At 44.0% G+C, this 19,556-nt stretch overlaps 1 protein-coding gene and 1 long non-coding RNA gene across 28 annotated transcripts in view; one reads left to right on the forward strand and one right to left on the reverse strand.

Annotated features, from left to right (window-relative positions):
* R3HDM1 (R3H domain containing 1) overlaps positions 1-7,708 on the forward strand; it is a 198,121-nt gene extending 190,413 nt beyond the window's left edge. For 24 of the 27 annotated variants that reach the window (XM_031651725.1, XM_031651740.1, XM_031651724.1 and 21 more), the window contains 3 exons: positions 4,379-4,461; positions 4,923-5,007; positions 6,367-7,703. In XM_031651725.1, coding sequence (XP_031507585.1) covers positions 4,379-4,461; positions 4,923-5,007; positions 6,367-6,722 — 524 coding nt within the window. In that variant the 3' untranslated portion in view covers positions 6,723-7,703. Of the gene's footprint in view, positions 1-4,378; positions 4,462-4,922; positions 5,008-6,366 lie in introns of all 27 variants that reach the window. The other 3 variants (XM_031651722.1, XM_031651744.1, XM_031651729.1) reach the window with 2 other exon arrangements.
* On the reverse strand, positions 606-19,556 carry LOC108581745. The gene is made up of 3 exons (XR_001894457.2): positions 19,516-19,556; positions 12,609-12,613; positions 606-712 (listed from the first exon to the last, which is right to left on the reverse strand). It is a non-coding gene; the product is annotated as an uncharacterized LOC108581745 (long non-coding RNA).

A 19,556-nucleotide genomic window follows, 5' to 3' on the forward strand; every position in this document is an offset into this window, starting at 1 on the left:
CCTACTTGAGGGGGAAGGGTGAGGATTGAAAAGTACCTATTGTGTACTGTGCTTATTACCTTGGTGACAAAATAATAAGTACACCAAACCCTCACAGCATGCAAAATCCACATGTGAATATTTAACAAACATGTTGGTAAAGACACAGAGCTACTAAAATTCTCACACATTGGCGGTAAGAGTGTACAATAATGAAACCGCTTTGGGAAAAGGTATGGTAGTTTCCTAAGACTTTAATCACTTACCATACAACCCAGCAATGCCACTCCTAGGGGAAAGAGAATTGAAAACATGGTCACACAGTCTTGTATACGAACATCTATAGCAACCTTATTTTATAATAGCTCAAACTGGACATGACCAACATGTCCATTAACAGGAGACTGGATAAACAAATTGTGCTACATCCTTAAAAGGGTACTACTCAACAATAACAGTGAACAAAGCAAGCTACTGACACACAACAACATGATGACTCTCCGGGTCACGATGTTAACGAAAAAATAAGACAAAAAGAGAATATATTCTATATGAAATTCAGCTGCAGACAAACTAATCTGTGACGTTAAAAATCAGATAGTAGTAGAGATGGAGTGTGGAACTGACTGGGAAGCGGGCTGGAGGGAACTCTTCCAGGGATGAAAATGTTCTTTAAGGGGGATGGTATGGTTACACGGACTTTTACAATTGTTAGAATTCATCAAATTCAACACTTGGAATGTTTGTTTTATTGTATGTTAATTATATCTCAATTTCCTTAAAACCTTACACACACACATATGCATGAGTCAGCCCACACATGTAGAAGACTGAAAAGATATACACCAAAATGTTAAAAGTGGTGGAATTGACCAGGGTGGGTTTTGTTGTTGTTAGTTTGTTTGTTGTTGCTTGTTTGAGACACTGTCTTACTCCATCGCCCAGGCTGCAGTGCAGTGGTGCACTTGTGGCTCACTGCAGCCTTGACCTCCCCGGGCTCAGATGATCCTCCCACCTCAACCTCCTGAGTAACTGGGCTTACAGGCACGCCACCACACCTGGCTAGTTTTTGTATTTTCGGTAGAGACAGGGTTTCACCATGTTGCCCAGGCTAGTCTTGAACTCCTTGGCTCAAGCAGTCTCCCCACCTTGGCCTCCCAAAGTGCTGAGATTACAAATGTCAGCCACCACAGCCAGCCCCGGGGTCGTTTTTATTTTCTCCTTTGTAATTCTCTATCTCCAAATTTTCTACAAAACAAATTCCTTATTAAATTTAGAAAAAAGGCTAGGCGCGGTGGCTCACACCTGTAAACCCAGCACTTTGGGAGGCTGAGATGGGTGGAGCATGAGGTCAGGAGTTTGAGACCAGCCTGAAACATGGTGAAACCCCATCTCTATTAAAAATACAAAAAAAATTAGTCGGGCATGGTAGCGCGTTCCTGTAATCCCAGCTACGCTTAAACCCTGGAAGTGGAGGTTGTAGTGAGCCAAGATCGTGCCATTGCACTCCAGCCTGGGTGCCAGAGCAAGACTCCATCTCTAAATAAATTAATTAATCAATTAATTAATTTAGAAATTGCATATTTTAAAAAGATAAATTGAAACAGTACGCATCATACAGTCTGGTATGAATGCTGCAAGAGGAACACCTAGCCCAACCTATTAGGAGGGGTCTTTGTACTGCTGACTGTAATCTTATCTCCATATATGAAAAAAATTAGCTGGGCGTGGTGGTGGGCACCTGTAATCCCAGCTACTCGGGAGGCTGAGGCAGGAGAATCACTTGAACCTGGGAGGCAGAGGTTGCAGTGAGCAGAGTTGGTGCCACTGCACTCCAGCGTAGGTGACACAGAAAGACTCTGTCTCAAAAAAAAAAAAGGAGTTATCCATTAGATACAAATGTTTGTATACTAAAATATTTACAAGGAAAATGCTGAGATTTGCTTTAAATACTTCAGGAAAAACAAAGCAGGGGCGATCACAGTTGAACCTGGATGACGGCAGGTACATTACGCTTTTCTATCTATACTTTTATATACTTGAAATTCTATAGAATTAAAAGGTTTTTATCTTTTGTTGAAAAATTTTAGGTGTCTTTATCTAGGGGATTCCAGAATTTTTACACAGCTTTCTCTGTTAATGCTATCAATATTAAACAGCTATTCTGTTAATGCTAAGTTTTTGAGCCTCATTAAATTTTTTAAATTTCATTATTATAGCACTTAACTCTGACTTCTTCACAACTATTTTCTTTTTTCTTTTTTTTTTTTTTTTTTTTTTTTTTGAGACGGAGTCTCACCCTGTTGCCCAGGCTGGAGTGCAATGATGCGATCTTGGCTCACTGCAACCTCCACCTTCCAGGTTCAAGCTATTCTCCTGCCTCAGCCTCCCAAGTAGATGGGATTACAGGCACGCACCACCATGCCCAGCTAATTTTTTGTGTTTTTGGTAGAGACGGGGTTTCGCCATGTTGGCCAGGCTGATCTCGAACTCTGACCTCATGATCCATCCGTCTCGGCCTCCCAAAGTGCTAGGATTACAGGCGTGAGTCACTGTGCCTGGCCTTCACAACTATTTTTTATACACCTTCACATGTCACTTGGCATCTCTGATCTCAGTGTCAAAACCCCATGTCATATCTGCCCTTCCATCTATAGGTTGGGAAGGAGCGAGTGTGTCATACATATGTCCTGCCAGGGAGCTGCCCAGGCATCTTCACTGTGTTCACCCGGAAGGAGCCCTGTGGAATGGCAAGAAGTCCACACCTTGCTTCTTTCTGTTATGAAGCTCTCAGGAGAAAGGGTGCACAATTTCCTGAGGATGCTTTCCTAGCACCTACTGATAACCCTCCTCCAAGCACAAAATGTACTAAATTTGAGAACTTATGATTATAAAATAAATGAAAATTTAACACAAAAATCTTATTCTCCAAGGCAAAGTTTTTGCAGTCAGCAGTTATTAAGCCTTTGCTGTGTGATGACTTTTGGCTTTCCTGAGTGAAAGAAAGCAATTGGAAGATCTCCATCCTCACTAACCCACACTTACTGATTTAGGAAGGGGATACTTATGAATAATGACACTTAAGAACTACACAACTTTTTCTAAACAGGTTCAAATTATAAATGCAAATTTCACTTAAAGATTAAGAAGAGCAGACTTAAGACCTAGGATGTACAATTACCCATTGGTTAAAACTATTAAAGTGTGTTTGAGTATATGTAAATGTGTACATGCATATATTATATGCATAAATTTATAGCAATTAATAGTGAATTGGGGGAGATAAAGACTTAATATTTATCCAGAGTTCCTTCCTCTGAAAGGTAAGATTTTAATCATAATAGAATGATGTAGATTTCAGCACCTCAAGTGATTGGCATGTGTGTTGTAGTTATTTTGGTGTATTTCATATGGGATGTTAGGATTTAGTGTCATAGTTTTCTTAGATTCTTCCTCTTCCATATCTTCAAAGTGTACAGAGAAGTTTCTCTCCATCCTATCTCTATTCATGTAGTTCCTACCATGCACCCTGCTTCCTAACCACTGTTATTAGTCCTTAATCTTTTCAGAATTTTGCCTGGGCTCTTAAAAGGATATGTGGAAATTTTTAATTCTTGTTTAAAATGTCATTTAGCCAAGCATGGTGGATTGTACCTGTAATCCCAGCAACTCATGAGGTGGAAGGATTGCTGGAGGCCAGGAGTTTGAGACCAGCCTGGTCAACATAGTGAGAATCTATCTCTCCTAAAATAAAATTAGCCAGGTGTGGTAGTTTGTGCTTATAGTCCCAGCTACTTGTGAAGCTGAGGCAGGAGGATCACTTGAACCCAGGAGTTCAAGGCTGCAGTGAGCTATGATTGCACCACTGTACTCCAGCCTGGGTTGTCGACAGAGCAGTACCCTGTCTCCCAAAGAAAAATGTCAGTTATCTATACTTTTTTTATGCTACCATACTTGTTTCTTTCCCCTGTTCATCTTATTTTGAACAATTAGAAGACTCTGGCAAGTACTTTTTTATTTTTATTTTTTTTTTTTTTTTTTTATTTTTTTTTTTTTGAGACAGTCACTCCATCACCCAGGCTGGAATATGGTGGCACCATCTCGGCTCACTGCAACCTCTACCTCCTGAGTTCAAGCAGTTCTCATGCCTCAGCCTCCTGAGTAGCTGGAATTATAGGCGTCTACCAGCACACCCCAGGCTAATTTTTGTATTTTTATTAGAGATGGGGTTTCACCATGTTGGCCAGGCTGGTTTTGAACTCCTCCTGGCCTTAAGTAATCCACCTGCCTCAGCCTCCCAAAGTGCTAGGATTACAGGCATGAACCACCATGCCAGCGTCTGGCAAGCATTTTTTAACTGAGGAAAGAAAAAATGTAAATATATTTTATTGACTTTCAGGAGATTCCAGGTATCCATTACTTGGCCAGCCGCTGCAGTACAACCCTCCTGCTGTTCTGCACGGACACATTCCAAACCAACAGGTATAAAAGACAACTAACCTCCTAGACTTTGTTGCAGAACATCATAGCTCCCTCAGAGTATAAGGGGCAACCCTGAGCCCACCTGTTGGCACTGCCCAAGGAGAGCTCTGTGCCTCGGCCAGTTGATTTACACAGATTATCACTGGCTCCATCAGGAGCAGAGCAAGGGAGAAGATGGCATGCTGCTTGGCAGAACAGTAATTCCCTAGTGCCACCCAAAGACAAGGCAGTGGCTAGGAATTGGGGCACTCTTGCTAATGAAGGACTGTCAGCAAGTGATTGGTCATAATGGACAGGAATGTCACTGCCACAGAGGCAGAATTCAGAAGGCCTGGGACTGATTTTCTTCTGCCAGAGTGCAAAACCCAAACTAAAGGTGTTTGGGTGTTAAGTTTTTAAACATCCAAAGTGTGTTTTTCAGCATTATTAACCTTGTTTCTCAACTATTTTTGGGTTTTCAGGGTCAGCCTGGCAGCAGACATGGAAACCGAGGAAGGAGACAAGCTAAAAAAGCTGCATCCACCGACCTTGGAGCAGGAGAAACAGGTATGTCTCTGAGGGGCAACTGGATATGGGTCTACAAACCGGTGACAGTCCTTAAGAATACACCACAGCACAGAAATGGGTTTTCCTCTTCCTAGAATCCTGCAAAAAGTCATAATAATTGTTGCCGTCTGATTTAGGATTCTTGGATATACTCCTATGACCCTGTGTCATTTGAGATACGAGAGTATATATGGTAAGATGCAGGTAGGTTTAGGAGGGACAGAGGGGCCAAAGAGAAATGTGTGAGAGGAACAAGTAGAGTGAAACTCTTAGCCTCTTAGTTCTTTGAGAAAGGGTTTGTCCTTACATCCATGTGGGAGAGAGTCTGAGTGAACAAATATATTGCCTCTCTGTGGTAAAGTGCCTTCAAGTTTGTACTTTAACTTTCTACTCAGCAGCCTTGTGGTGTGGTTAGGGCAAGTGCTTTTATTTTATTTTACAATGGAAATGTGAAGTTCAGAAAAATGTTTGAGATCACCTAATTTAGAGAAGCCACCATACAATGCTTCTTTTTATTTGTGCAACTACCAGTAAAGACTGACATCAGTAGCTTAATTTTACTTTATTTATTTATTATTTTTGAGATGGAGTTTCATTCTTGTTGCCCATGCTGGAGTACAGTGCTATGGTCTCAGCTCACTGCAACCTCTACCTCCCAGGTTCAAGCATTCTCCTGCTTCAGCCTCCGAATAGCTGGGATTACAGTCGCCCACAACCACGCCCGGCTAATTTTTTGTGTTTTTATTAGAGACGGGGTTTCACCATGTTGGTCCGGCTGGTCTCAAACTCCAGACCTCAGGTGATCCGCCCACATCAGCCTCCCAAAGTGCTAGGATTACAGGCACACCCAGCTCAGTAGCTTTAACACTATTAGCTCTCTACCCCTTGCCTACGGGGTAAGTAGGAATGATTTAAAAGATGGATGTCCCTGGCCGGGTGCACTGCCTCATGCCTGTAATCCTAGCACTTTGGGAGGCTGAGGTTGGTGGATTGCCTGAGCTCAGGAGTCCGAGACCAGCCTGGCCAACATGGTGAAACCCCATCCGTCTCTACGGAAAACACAAAAAATTAGCTGAGCATGGTGGCGGGCGCCTGTAATCCCAGCTACTTGGGAGGCTGAGGCAGGAGAATCATTTGAACCTGCGAGGTGGAGGTTGCAGTGAGCCGAGATCACACCACTGCACTCCAGCCTGGGCAACAGAGTAAGACTCCATCTCCCAAAAAAAAAAACAGCCCTAAAAGTTTTAATTTTGTGTATTCACATGGTCATTTCCCATGTCATATTTGAGTCTGCAGTGCTTTTTTACCCAACTTTTTTGGTAACAGGGATGTGTTACTTCTGTACCTTTTCTATTCTAGTTGTTGGGAAGGTCTTGGAAATTACTGAACTACCAGATGGAATAACTCGCATGGAAGCTGAAAAGCTTTTTGGGGAACTCTTTAAAATTGGCGCCAAGATCCGGTGGCTCCGGGACCCCCAGTCGCAACCACGTCGTCACCCCCTCTGCTGTGGCAGCGGGGACAACACTGTCAACCCTGAACGCTCTAAACCCAGTGACTTGGCCTCCACCTACACCGTCTTAGCCACATTCCCCTCCATTTCAGCTGCACAGAATGCATTGAAGAAACAAATTAACTCAGTTAACAAGTTTAAGCTGAGAACAAGCAAGAAGCACTATGACTTTCACATTTTGGAAAGGGCAAGTTCTCAGTAACAGCCACCTTTGGACCCTTCGCCTTTATGGTTCCCCTGCCCTCTCCCATCTTTGATTGGCTTGGTGTTTGGAGCTTCTGTTAACATTATAGAGACTCCTAGGATGTGTGTTCATGGCGTTATAGCTTTTGAAGAAAGGCCAGTGATCCAGCAAAGGGGGAAAATATATGCATTTCACCCCACATGACTGTAGGAATCCACGTCAGAATGATACAGAGTTAGCAGGTTTTTCTAAGGAAATGCCGTTCAAATGCCTCCTAACTTTTATAGTTATTTTGTTTTATATTTCTAAATTCTTGTATCAGATCCAAAGCTCTATTGTACAGCAAATTATTCTTCAAAATGATTATAACCAGTTGCAACCTGTATTTCTTTTTGCAGCCAGCACAATGTGACCCAACTTAAAATTTGGGGGAAAAAGAATGCAGGAGTGAAATAACCAAGTCAAAACCATGTACTATCTCCTTGGGGGTTAGGGATGCTAAGAAGAGCCCACAAATAGAGGATTACTCTTCCCCCGAATCTCTAAACTCAGAAACAATTGCCAAAAAATACATAACTCTTCCCTGTAGGACCCTTTCCTTATTCATTTAGGTAGTGTGAACATTAAGTATAAAATAAATTATGTTCTTAATGCCTCTTAAACCACTTACATTCAGAGGGGAACAGAAATCATTCTAAGCAGGAAAATACTTCCATTTTTTTTTTTTCAAGTATCTCTCTAATAACTAAATGCCACTTATTTGCATTCCCCTCCTTGTGGATTTTTTGTCACCTAAGGAAATGCATTTGATGAGTGCTGGAAACTTCTTAAGTGCTTTACAGTTTGTTTTCATTGTTTGCAGCGGATCACTGGACATCAAAGATTCATTGCACTTATGAACAAGGAACCTTCTTTTCAATTTCTGTGTAATTTGCAAGGCTGTACAATGTGTGCTGATGCAAGCCTTTTTCAGTTCAAGAGAATAAATGTTTACAAATATAGGCTCACTTTGTCTTTTTTTTAATTAAAAGCACCTTCTAAATGAGTGTCAGCTTTGAAGACAGTAACCTTTTTGGAAGATTTAAGTCAATTTCAAGCTTATAGAAGATGAAAAACAGTAAACCACCTCATTTTACAAATGTCCCAAACATCCCTTTCTCTGTGGCAGTGATTCTTGGTGGATATGATTCTTGTTACTGTATTCTCTATCATAAAGTTATTACAAACTATGGAAATTTAGAGTATGAACATACTTTATGTCAGGCAACTAAAAATAGAAGATTATGTTTGGTGAGATAAATTTGTTTTTAGCTTATATATTGCATACCCAATTGTCCACTTAGACTCAAATGCTTTTTAGACATCTTTTCCCTTTGGTAAGCCAAGCAAAGTCACCCTGTTGGGAAATCAGAAAGTTAGGGGTCTGCCAGCTGCCGCTTGCCTGAAACCTGGTTATCTTCCAGCCCAGACTAGGGCTTTTACTATGAAATTGAAGAGCACTAGGTGTCACCAGACTCTGGTGCAGATATGCACTCACTTTAGCACATTTGCAAGGTCCCACTGGTCCCAGAGAATGCCAGGCTTCCCCACCAACTAGCATATCCCAATTGTGAATATTGTACTCCTGGGATCAAAAATTGGAGCTTAGAACCATTTTAGATTAAGGAGCCATAGTCGGGGGAAAGAGTGAGAGCGTGAGGTCTGTGAAAATCTCTTGCTTCCAAGTCTTGTTCGATTTTAATTATTTTTGACCTGCAGAGAATCAAAGATGGAGAGGACACATAAGTAAGGCTAGCATTTCAGCAACAATTCTTCAATCATACATGGGGATGGAGACCAAAAAAGTCACAACCTCCCATCCTGGCCAACATGTGAAATGCTGTCTCTACTAAAATACAAAAAATTAGCTGGGCATGGTGGTACACACCTGTAATCCCAGCTACTGGGAAGGCTGAGGCAGGGGAATTGCTTGAACCCGGGAGGCGGAGGTTGCAGTGAGCCGAGATCGTGTCACTGCACTCCAGCCTGGTGACAGAGCAAGACTCCTCAAAAAAGAAGAAGAAGTCACAACCTCATGGTTTCTTGCAATTATTATTATTATTTTTTTTTTTTTTTTTAGACCAGAGCCACTCTGTCACCCAGGCTGGAGTACAGTGGCACAATCCCGGCTCATTGCAACCTCAGACTCCTGGGTTCAAGCAATTCTTCCTCAGCCTCTCAAGTAGCCGGGATTACAGGCACCTGCCACCATGCCCCACTAATTTTTGTATTTTTAGCAGAAACAGGGTTTCACCATATTGGCCATGCTGATCTCGAACTCCTGATCTCAGGTGATCCACCCGCCTTGGCCTCCCAAAGTGCTGGGATTACAGACATGAGCCACCCGACCTGGCCTGCAATTAATTTCTCTTGAATATTCCCTTTAGACCAGGCACGGTGGCTCATGCCTATAATCCCAGCACTTTGGGAGGCCAAGGTGGGCGGATCACTTGAGGTCAGGAGTTTGAAACCAGCTTTGCCAACATGGCGAAACCCCGTTTCTACTAAAAACACAAAAATTAGCCAGGTGTGGTCGTGGGCGCCTACACAATCCCAGCTGCTCGGGAGGCTGAGGGAGGAGAATCATTGAACCTGGGGAGCAGAAGTTGCAGTGAGCTGAGGTTGCACCACTTCATTCTAGCCTGGCCAGAAAAGCGAAACTCCATCTCAGAAAAAAAAAAAAAAATTATCTTTAACTCCTGCAGTAGGAATTCTGGTAAACCAGTTTTTGCTTTAAACTCTTAGTTTACTTTGTAGGAGTTGAATACCGTGCAAAGTAAATAGGTAAGACACTACAGCTAAAAAAGATCAGAGGCTATTGTAGAGTTAACGCCTAGCCACCACCACCACATTCCCTGACAATCACATGGAAATAACAATGAAATTGCCAATCCCACCACCATTGCAAAAATATGCACACGTTCCCTAATCTGTACATTCCCCCCCCTTTTTTTTTTTTTTTTGATCTTTTAAAATATGATTTCACCTGTATAAAAATGGTGGCAGGTAGAAGCACACACAGGAAGCATTTAAGATGTGATTTGGTCTAGACTGGTAATCTCAAAGACAGCTTCAGATGTCCCACAGCCCTGGCAATAATCCATATCATGGGTTTTTCCAGACCACTAACCATTTTTAGGGGCAGATACTACTTTTACCAACAAAGTGTTATTCTTTCTTGTGCCAATGTTAGCAGCTCCAGCAGTCCTTTCTTTGGGAATGATAGAGGTCGGTTCATAACATTCTGTCTGTTTATGCTACTTAATATTAGAAAACAGAATATGGCTTATGGTTTGAAGCTCTTGGTTTGCAAAGAACATGGATATATTGGATATGTGTTTGTGATATAGAGTACAAGGTGTGTTTGCCATGGTGCCGCAGGTAATTAAAAATTATTAGATTGGCATCAGAGCTGGCAACAAAATAGGGATGTGAGCCTTTCCCAAGCTAGGAAAATGTTATCCTGATCCCACTAGGGAGGATCTTATGGCCTATAAATAGTGCGGAAACACAGGCCTCTGAGTAGAACCCACAGTTCCGGATTAGCTTGGGAAGAGTAAAGAAAGCATATCTGCAGCTACCTCAGGAAACAACTGAGTTGGATTCTCTACCTGTTATCAACAACAGAAAACATGCAAACTTAAGACTTCAGCAGAAGCAAGACCCCTAATCCCAGCCCACTGCCTGCCCAACAGATAATATGTTATCTATAGTCTTCAAAGGCTAAGGGTATGAGTTCCGTCTTCTAGGGCCCAGTGAAGTGCTAGCACAAAGGCATTATATACCAGGTGGGATTCACAGCTGGCCCCTGGTTGCTTGGGATTCTACAAGCCTTTAATAGCTGGTGCTAAAAGAACCTGAGGCTCTTGCACACACATTCAGCCCATGACCTTCACCAGCTTGAGAAACAGATACAGCTGCCCCTTGAATCCACCCCCATGTCCACATATGCTCAGGCTACACAGTGCATATTTGTTCATTATTTTTCCCCTCAATGTCTCTACTTGTATTCATTTTGGTTTGATTTCACCCACATAAGAATACTGGAGGGCTGTAAAGAAAAGGCAGTAGGAACTTCTGAATCAGAAAGAAAAATGATAAATGTTTGTTCTTTGGGGGTTGGGGAAGAGGAAGCATTGAAATAGATACATTAAATAATTTTTAATTAATTAATTATTTTTTGAGACAGAGTCTTGCCCTGTTGCCCAGGCTAGAATGCAATGGCTCAATCTCAGCTCACTGCAACTTCTGCCTCCCAGGTTCAAGCAATCGTCTTGCCTCAGCCTCCCGAGTAGCTGAGACTACAGGTGCATGCCACCACACCTGGCTAATTTTTTGTATTTTTAGTAGAGACGGGGTTTTACCATGTTGTCCAGGCTGGTCTCAAACTCCTGACTTCAGGTGATCTAGCCAGACTAGCTCATTTCTGCAAGTAATAAACTAATAATATCCTGTACTTCCTCTTCAAAGCATTTATCACAATGGTAATTACATAAGTAATTGGCCAATTAGTTGCTTACTGTTTTTCTACCTATCAGAATGTAATCTTTAGGACAGGGAAAATGTCTAATGTAATAATTGCCACTTTTGATTTGGTTTATTCATCTGGATCTCTATGAGAAGCCAGAGAGGAGTGCCATCCTATCTTACATGTGAAAATTTGATTGTTGTGAGTGAAGCTTGGAAATTATTTATTTATTTAGAGATGGAGTCTTGCTCTTGTCACCCAGACTGGAGTGCAATGGCACGATCTCGGATCACTGCAACCTCTGCCTGCCCGGCTAATTTTTGTATTTTTAGTAGAGACGGGGTTTCTCCATGTTGGCCAGGCTGGTCTTAAATTCCTGACCTTGTGATCCACCCGCCTCGGCCTCCCAAAGTACTGGGATTACAGGCGTGAGCCACCACACCCGGCCCTGGAACCTATTTAAATGCTGCTTCTCTTCCTTTTTATTTTATGCGCACCCATGAACCTTATGTGGTAATTAACCTATTCTCCTACTGGTCTACAGGTGAGTAATGTTGCTCCGTATACTCTATCGTATTCAGCTTTTTTTTTTTTTTTTTTTTTTGAGACAGAGTTTTGCTGTGTTGCCCAGGCTGGAGTGCAATGGCACGATTTCGGCTCACTGCAACCTCCACCTCCTGGTTTCAAGTGATTCTCCTGCTACAGCCTCCTAAGTAGCTGGGATTACAGGCACCTGCCACCACGACTAGCTAATTTTTTGAATTTTTAGCAGAGATGGAGTTTCACCATGTTGGCCAGGCTGGTCTCAAAACTCCTGACCTCAGGTGATCCACCCACCTTGGCCTCCCAAAGTGCTGGGATTACAGGCATGAGCCATCGCACCTGGCCATATTTAGCATTTTTTACACTTCTCACTTTTACTCAAGAAAAAGCAAGAACAGACAATAATATTTTTCCTTTACATGGTTTTTATACAACCAGCTTTGCAACATGTAAGTTATAAAGCCTTCTCCGGTGGTAAGCAGGTACAGGCTTCTGTGAGACAGAAAATGTTTTAAAGCATGATGTGATACTTTATATTTCAAGGTGATGTTACCAATCCAGTTTCAGTAAGAAATGCCCTTTGATTTCTTTTGAATGACTACAGTTAAGAATTCAGTTTGTGGTAGATTTTTCTCTGTGCAAATTGAAATAGAACCTTAGTAGTGGGAAACTTTTGGCCTCAATGACACTAGTAACTCATTCATTTGGCAAAAAATACAAGACACTGAAAATAGAAAGAAGACTGAGGCTGGGCGTGGTGGGTCACACCTGTAATGGCAACACCTTGGGAGACCAAGGCAGGTGGATCAACTGAGGTCAGGAGTTTGAGACCAGCCTGGCCATCATGGTAAAACCTTGTCTCTACTGGAAAAAAAAAAAAAAAAATTCCTGGTCATGGTGGTGCACGCCTGTAATCTCAGCTACTCCATTTCAAATAAATAAAAGAAGATTAATAAATAAAAGAAAGAAAGAAAGAAATAAAAGATGATTGAGTAAAGCTATTGTTTCTTTTTTTTTTTTTTTTTTTTTTTTGAGACAGAGTCTAGCTCTTGTCACCTAGGCTGGAGTGCAATGGTGCGATCTGGGCTCCCTGCAGCCTCTGCCTCCTGGGTTCAAGTGGTTCTCCTGTCTCAGCCTCCAGAGTAGCTAGGATTACAGGAACCTGCCACCAGACCTGGCAACTTTTTTGTATTTTTAGTAGAGACGGGGTTTTACCATTTTGGCCAGGCTGGTTTTGAACTCCTGACCTCAGGTGATCCACATTCCTTGGCCTCCCGAAGTGCTGGAATTACAGGCATGAGCCACCGCGCCTAGCCAAAGCTATCGTTTCCAAACTCTCTTCTTGGGGAAGGGAGAAGCTATAAACCCAGAACTTTAAGTAACTATATAAAATAAAATGTTCACAGGATATAAATGACCATGAGAAACTGCGCTCTTCCCCGAAATGCGATGGAAGTGAGTACTGAGCAGGTATGTGACACACTGGCCAATGCTGTGAGTACACTGATGCCTGCCTGGCCAATGCCAGCTTCACATGTACAGAAGGGACCGCAAACTCAAATACTCACTATAGCCTGAGTGTAAGTAAATGAGTGAAGCTTAGTAGTGGGAGGGGCTGTGGCAAAGGAGAATGCACATGACCGTTTTACAACCTTTTGCAGGCCCAGTAAGAACATCAGGAGACCAGACAGTTCATGGGCTCTAGCGCAAGTGGGGTCAAAACATCTAAACATCCCACACTGCCAAGACATGAACAGAGTTAGAGGCCCTGTGTGAGGTAAACAGCTGCAGGGCCTCCACGGAGCAAACCAGAAACAGCACACAGTGATTGGTCACAGAGGAAAACAGGGAGATTTCAAAGGTGGAAGGCCAGGAGCTTTATGGCAAGCCACATGGCATGGTTCCCCATCTTGTCCTGGGACCACCATGAACAACCTCTCTGGCTTGGAAGACAAAAAGCAGGACTTTGAGAATGCACATTGGGGTCAAGCTGATGTGGTGAGGGTTCTTCCAACGGTCACAGAGACACCAACTGAAACCTGACCTTCCTCTTCAGCAGCTCTAGACCTGGTAACCAGCCTAAGATCCCAGACCCCTCAGAGAAGAGCTCATTGCAATGAAACCACTCATTGTGTATCAAAGAAGCCGACAAAACCTTGGGACTCAGCTCATGGGGAGTCTTTTATCTCTAGAATTAAGGGGTTGCACTGGGAAGGAAAATAACAATACAAACCCTGCCATATTTTTCCTGCTGCACAGCAGTGAACAAACTTCTGTGGTAAGGGCCTGAGTGTAAAAAGTTGCTGTAGTTTGTGATTCAGGTCTATTTGAAAAATAGCATTGGCCGGGCGCGGTGGCTCAAGCCTGTAATCCCAGCACTTTGGGAGGCCGAGACGGGCGGATCACGAGGTCAGGAGATCGAGACCATCCTGGCTAACACAGTGAAACCCCGTCTCTAAGACACCATCTCAAAAAAAAAAAAAAAAAACAAAGCCCAAAACCTTCAGTGTCTCTGTAGTGCCTCCAAAAACAAAGAACACAATTGTAGCCATTCAAAATCCTCAACAGTCTGGCTCCAACTTGCTTTTCCAACATTCATTTCTTCTCTTTCCCACTTGGGTCCTCTAAACCGACAGTACTATTATTCACCTACCAGGGCATACTCTTTGCCAACTCTGTTTTTGTTCACACCATGCTGCTTCTTGCATGGTTCACTCTTGCATGGAATTCTCTCCCTTCACTTATTATTATTTTGTTTTTCAGACGGATGCTCGCTCTGTTGCCCAGGCTGGAGTACTGTGGTGTGATCTCAGCTCACTGCAAGCTCCGCCCCCCAGGTTCAAGTGATTCTCCTGCCTCAGCCTCCTGAGTAGCTGGGATTACAGGTGTGTGCTACCACACCTGTCTAATTTTTGTATTTTTAGTAAAGACGAGGTTTCACTACGTTGGCCAGGCTGGTCTCGAACTCCTGAACTCAAGTGATCCTCCTGCCTTGGCCTCCCAAAGTGCTGGGATTACAGGTGTGAGCCATTGCGACCAGCCTTTCTCTTCACTTATTAAAAAAATATTTGAATGCCTTTTTGGGACAGGCAATAGATTAGGTTCTGGGATTGAACTGTTGGTCAATTGATTGACAGATACTATTTTTGTCCTCAAAAAACCTGTAGTCTAGTCAGTGAGACAGATTGATACATGAATAGGTGACCATAATAGGTGATCCGCCCGTCTCGGCCTCCCAAAGTGCTGGGATTACAGGCGTGAGCCACCGCGCCCGGCCTTTTTTTTTTTTTTTTTTGAGACAGAGTGTCACTCTGTCGCCTAGGCTGGAGTGCAGTGGCAGAATCTCGGCTCACTGCAACCTCCACGTCCTGGGTTCAAGCAGTTCTCCTACCTCAGCCTCCTGAGTAGCTGGGATTACAGGTGCACACCACCATGCCCCGCTAATTTTTGTATTTTTAGTAGGCCAAAATGAGGCAAGGGGCCCAGGCCTTCGTGTCCTCAGTGGAGCACCACTCCTGAAAAGGACACAGCTTTGGATAGTCTCAACTGCTGGGGAGAGAGAGTTTAAGAGTCCTGAAGATGGGACACCATGGTATCCGTTACAGTGGAAATTAAAAGGATTTAAGACTAACACAAAACAACTGGAAAGTTGCTGTGACTGGTGTCATACAGGTAAAGGGAAGACTCTGGCTTCACTCTATGTGACAGAAGACAGAAGGATGTGTTGATTCGAGAAGGGATATGTTCTTTTTTTGAGACGGAGTCTCTGTAGCCCAAGCTGAAGTGCAGTAGTGCAATCTTGGCTCACTGCAACCTCTACCTCCCTGGCTTAAGAGATTCTTGTGCCTCAGCCTTCCAAGTAGCTGGGACTACAGGCGCCTGCCATCATGCCTGGCTAATTTTTTGTATTTTAGTAGACACAAGGTTTTACCATGTTGCCCAGGGTGGTCTCGAATTCCTGAACTCAGGTGATCCGCTCCCCTTGGCCTCCCAAAGTGCTAAGATTACAGGCGTGAGCCACCACGCCCGGTCGAGAGGGGGTATGTTCTAATTGAATTTCATAGTATCAGACTTCAGGACTCAAGAATCTTCTCCATAATTTCTGACTGCTTTCCCTCCCAGAAAGCATAACATTTTCTTATTTTATTTTATTTTATTATTTGAGATAGAGTCTCAGTCTGTCGCCCAGGCTGGAGTGCAGTGGCAGGATTTCAGCTCACTACAGCCTCCACCTCCTGAGTTCAAGCGATTCTCTTCCCTCAGTCTCCCAAGTAGCTGGGATTACAGACATGTGCCATCACGCCCGGCTAATTTTTGTACTTTTAGTAGAGATGGTGTTTCACAATGTTGGCCAGGCTGGTCTCAAACTCCTGACCTCAAGTGATCTGCCAGCCGCGACCTCCCAAAGTACTGGGATTATAGTTGTGAGCCACCGTGTCTGGCCACGTTTTATTTTTATTTATTTATTTGTTTATTTATTATTTTGAGACGGAGTTTCACTCTTGTCACCCAGGCTGGAGTACAATGATGGGATCTTGGCTCACTGCCACCTCTTCCTCCCGGGTTCAAGTGATTCTTCTGCCTCAGCCTCCCAAGTAGCTGGGACTATAGGCGCCCACCAACATGCCCAGTTAATTTTTGCATTTTTAGTAGAGACAGGGTTTTGCCGTGTTAGCCAGGCTGGTCTTGAAATCCTACTTCGGGTGATCCGTCTGCCTCAGCCTCCCAAAGTGCTGGGATTACAGGCGTTGAGCCACCACACCCGGCCAACATTTTAAAACTCCATATTACTGACCTGTTTCCTGCCCACTCTGAGCCCTCCAGGCCACTGCCTCCCCTGAACCATTTTGTTTGTTTTTTTCTCCTTTCTGCATTTCTTTCCCTCCTCAATTTATTTTATGTATGTATGTATGTATGTATGTATGTATGTATGTATGTATGTATTTTTGAGACCAAGTCTCACTCTGCTCCCTAGGCTGGAGTACAGTGGTGTGATCTCAGCTCACTGTAACCTCCACCTCCCGGATTCAAGTGATTCTCATGCTTCAGCCTCCCAAGTAGCTGGGACTGCAGGCATGAGCCACCATGCCTGGCTAATTTTTATATTTTCAGTAGAAATGTGCTTTCACCATATTTGCCAGGCTGGCCTTGAACTCCTGACCTCAGGTGATCCACCTGTCTCAGCCTCCCAAAGTGAGCCACCGCGCCCATCCCCCAACCAATTTAGATTCTATGTTCCATCACATTGTTCGTTCCATTGCTAATCTCCTAAATTCCTTTTTCATTTGTTCTTTCTCCCACTGCCTAGCACCTCAAACCCTGGATAAATACAAGTCTCCACTTTCTCCACGCCTGCCCTCAGGGATTAAGTGACCACTGAAGAAAATTACACAATTGGGCAAATTCAGGACCACCAATTTTACAGCCCCTTCTGCACTTTCTGGCACACTGTTTCCCTAGTTCACTTGCCCTCCAACACTCAACATTACTTCAAACCTTGTTTCCTTGTACTCAAGGCACCGATTTCCTTACTTCCCCCCTTACTCTCAGCAAATAACCTCTCCTTCAAAGGAAAAAAAAAAGTTAAAGCTTTCACATAAAATCTTCCTCAAATTATTGTTTTGAAATGTATAAGCATATTTATATCTGTTTTTTTAAAATAAACTTATTTATATCTGAAGTTACTTTTTTTGGCCGGGAGTGGTGACTCACGCCAGTAATCCCAGCACTCTGGGAGGCCGAAGTGGGTGGATTGCTTAAGCTCAGGAGTTTGAGACCAGCCTGGGCAACATGGTGAGACCCTGTCTCTACTAAAAATACAAAACAAAACAAAACAACAACAACAAAAAAAACCAAAAATACATAAATAAGTATTTTTTCTTTCCTCTGTCTGTTAAAATGGGAAGGGTATCTCTTCTATCCGCCTGTGTTCTGGATCCCACCCCAGATTGTTTAGAATGGTGGCAATTACAAGAAGCCAGATCCAACTCCCAGTAGCCTAACTAGTGAGGACAGTAATTATCTCACAAAACAAGATGTATGGAGGCTGAGTAGTCCCAGGGTTGGTTCAGGAGCTCTGTGAGGCCATCATAGACACAAGTGCTTTCTAGTTCCATTCTGCCATTCTTAAAGCATAAGCAGCCGGGCGCAGTGGCTCACGCCTGTAATCCCAGCACTTTGGGAGGCTGAGGCGGGCGGATCACAAGGTCAGTCAGAGAGATCGAGACCATCCTGGCTAACACAGTGAAAACCAACCGGGCGTGGCTCAAGCCTGTAATCCCAGCACTTTGGGAGGCCGACGCTTGATCACGGCGGCCGAGCTCCCAGACCATCCTGGCTAACACGGGTGAAAACCCCGCCTCCTAAATAAAATACATAAAAACTAGCCGGCTTTTATGGTGGTGGGCTCTCGTAGTCCCGCTACCGGGAGGCTGAGGCAGGAGAATGCATGAACCCGGGAGGGCGGAGCTTGCAGTGAGCTGAGATCCGCCACTGCACCCACCCTGGTCGACACAGCCGCAGGATCTGCCTCAAAAAAAAAAACAAAAAAAAAACAAAACAAAAAAACAAAACACAAAGTGAAACCCCTGGCCTCTACTTGAAAAATACAAAAAATTAGCCAGGCGCGGTGGCGGGTGCCTGTAGTCCCAGCTACTCGGGAGGCTGAGGCAGGAGAATGGCGTGAACCCGGGAGGTGGAGCTTGCAGTGAGCTGAGATCTCACCACTGCACTCCAGCCTGGGCGACAGTGCAAGACTCCGTCCCAAAAAAAAGCATAAGCAATGTCCTTCCTCATGGCCACAAGATGGCTGCAGCAGTACCAGGCATCATTTGCATATAACTACATCCAGCAGAGAAAGATTGTGCCCTCTTTTTTCCCTTTTTCTTTGAGACAGGCTCTCGCTCTGTCACTCAGGCTGGAGTGCCATGGTGTGAGCATGGCTCATTGCAACTTCAACTTCCTGGGCTCAAGCAATCCTTCCACCTCAGCCTCCTGAGTAGCTAGGACTACAGACACACACCACCACAACTGGCTAATTTTTTGTCTTATTTTTTTTGTAGAGACAGTCTCACTATGTTGCCCAGGCTAGTCTCAAATTCCTGGCCTCAAGCAATCCTTCCATCTCAGCCTCCCAACATGTTGGGATTATAGGCATGAGCCACTGTGCCCAATCTGTGCTTTCTTCTATATGTCTTTTATTAGGAAAGCGTTTCCTAGAAGTAGCCCCTCCCACCCCCTCCCCTTCCTACGAGGTTTTACTGGCTTCAAGGGGAGGTTGAAAAAGCCCAGTATCTAGCAGGTTGCTTTGTTCTTCTTGTTGTTGTTGTTTGAGACAGGGTCTCACTCTGTTGCCCAGGCTGGAGTGCAGTGGCGCAATCTCAGCTCACTGCAACCTCCACCTCCCGGGTTCAAGCGATTCTCATGCCTCAGCCTCCCAAGTAGCTGGGATTACAGGTGTGTGCCACTATGCCTGGCTAATTTTTGTATTTTTAGTAGAGATGGGGTTTCACCATGTTGGCCAGGCTGGTCTCGAACTCCTGACCTCAAGTGATCCGCCCACCTCAGCCTGGCAGTTTTGCCTCTCAGTAGAAAGTGAACTCTGTTGTCAGGCACAGTGGCTCATGCCTGTAATCCCGGCACTTTGGGAGGTCAAGGTGGGCGGATCACGAGGTCAGGAGATTGAGACCATCCTGGCTAACACAGTGAAAACCCGTCTCTACTAAAAATACAAAAAAATTAGCCAGGCGTGGTGGCGGGCACCTGTAGTCCCAGCTACTCGGGAGGCTGAGGCAGGAGAATGG

The sequence above is a fragment of the Papio anubis genome, chromosome 10 (assembly GCF_008728515.1).
Source record: "Papio anubis isolate 15944 chromosome 10, Panubis1.0, whole genome shotgun sequence".
NCBI classification, from domain to species: Eukaryota; Metazoa; Chordata; class Mammalia; order Primates; family Cercopithecidae; genus Papio; species Papio anubis.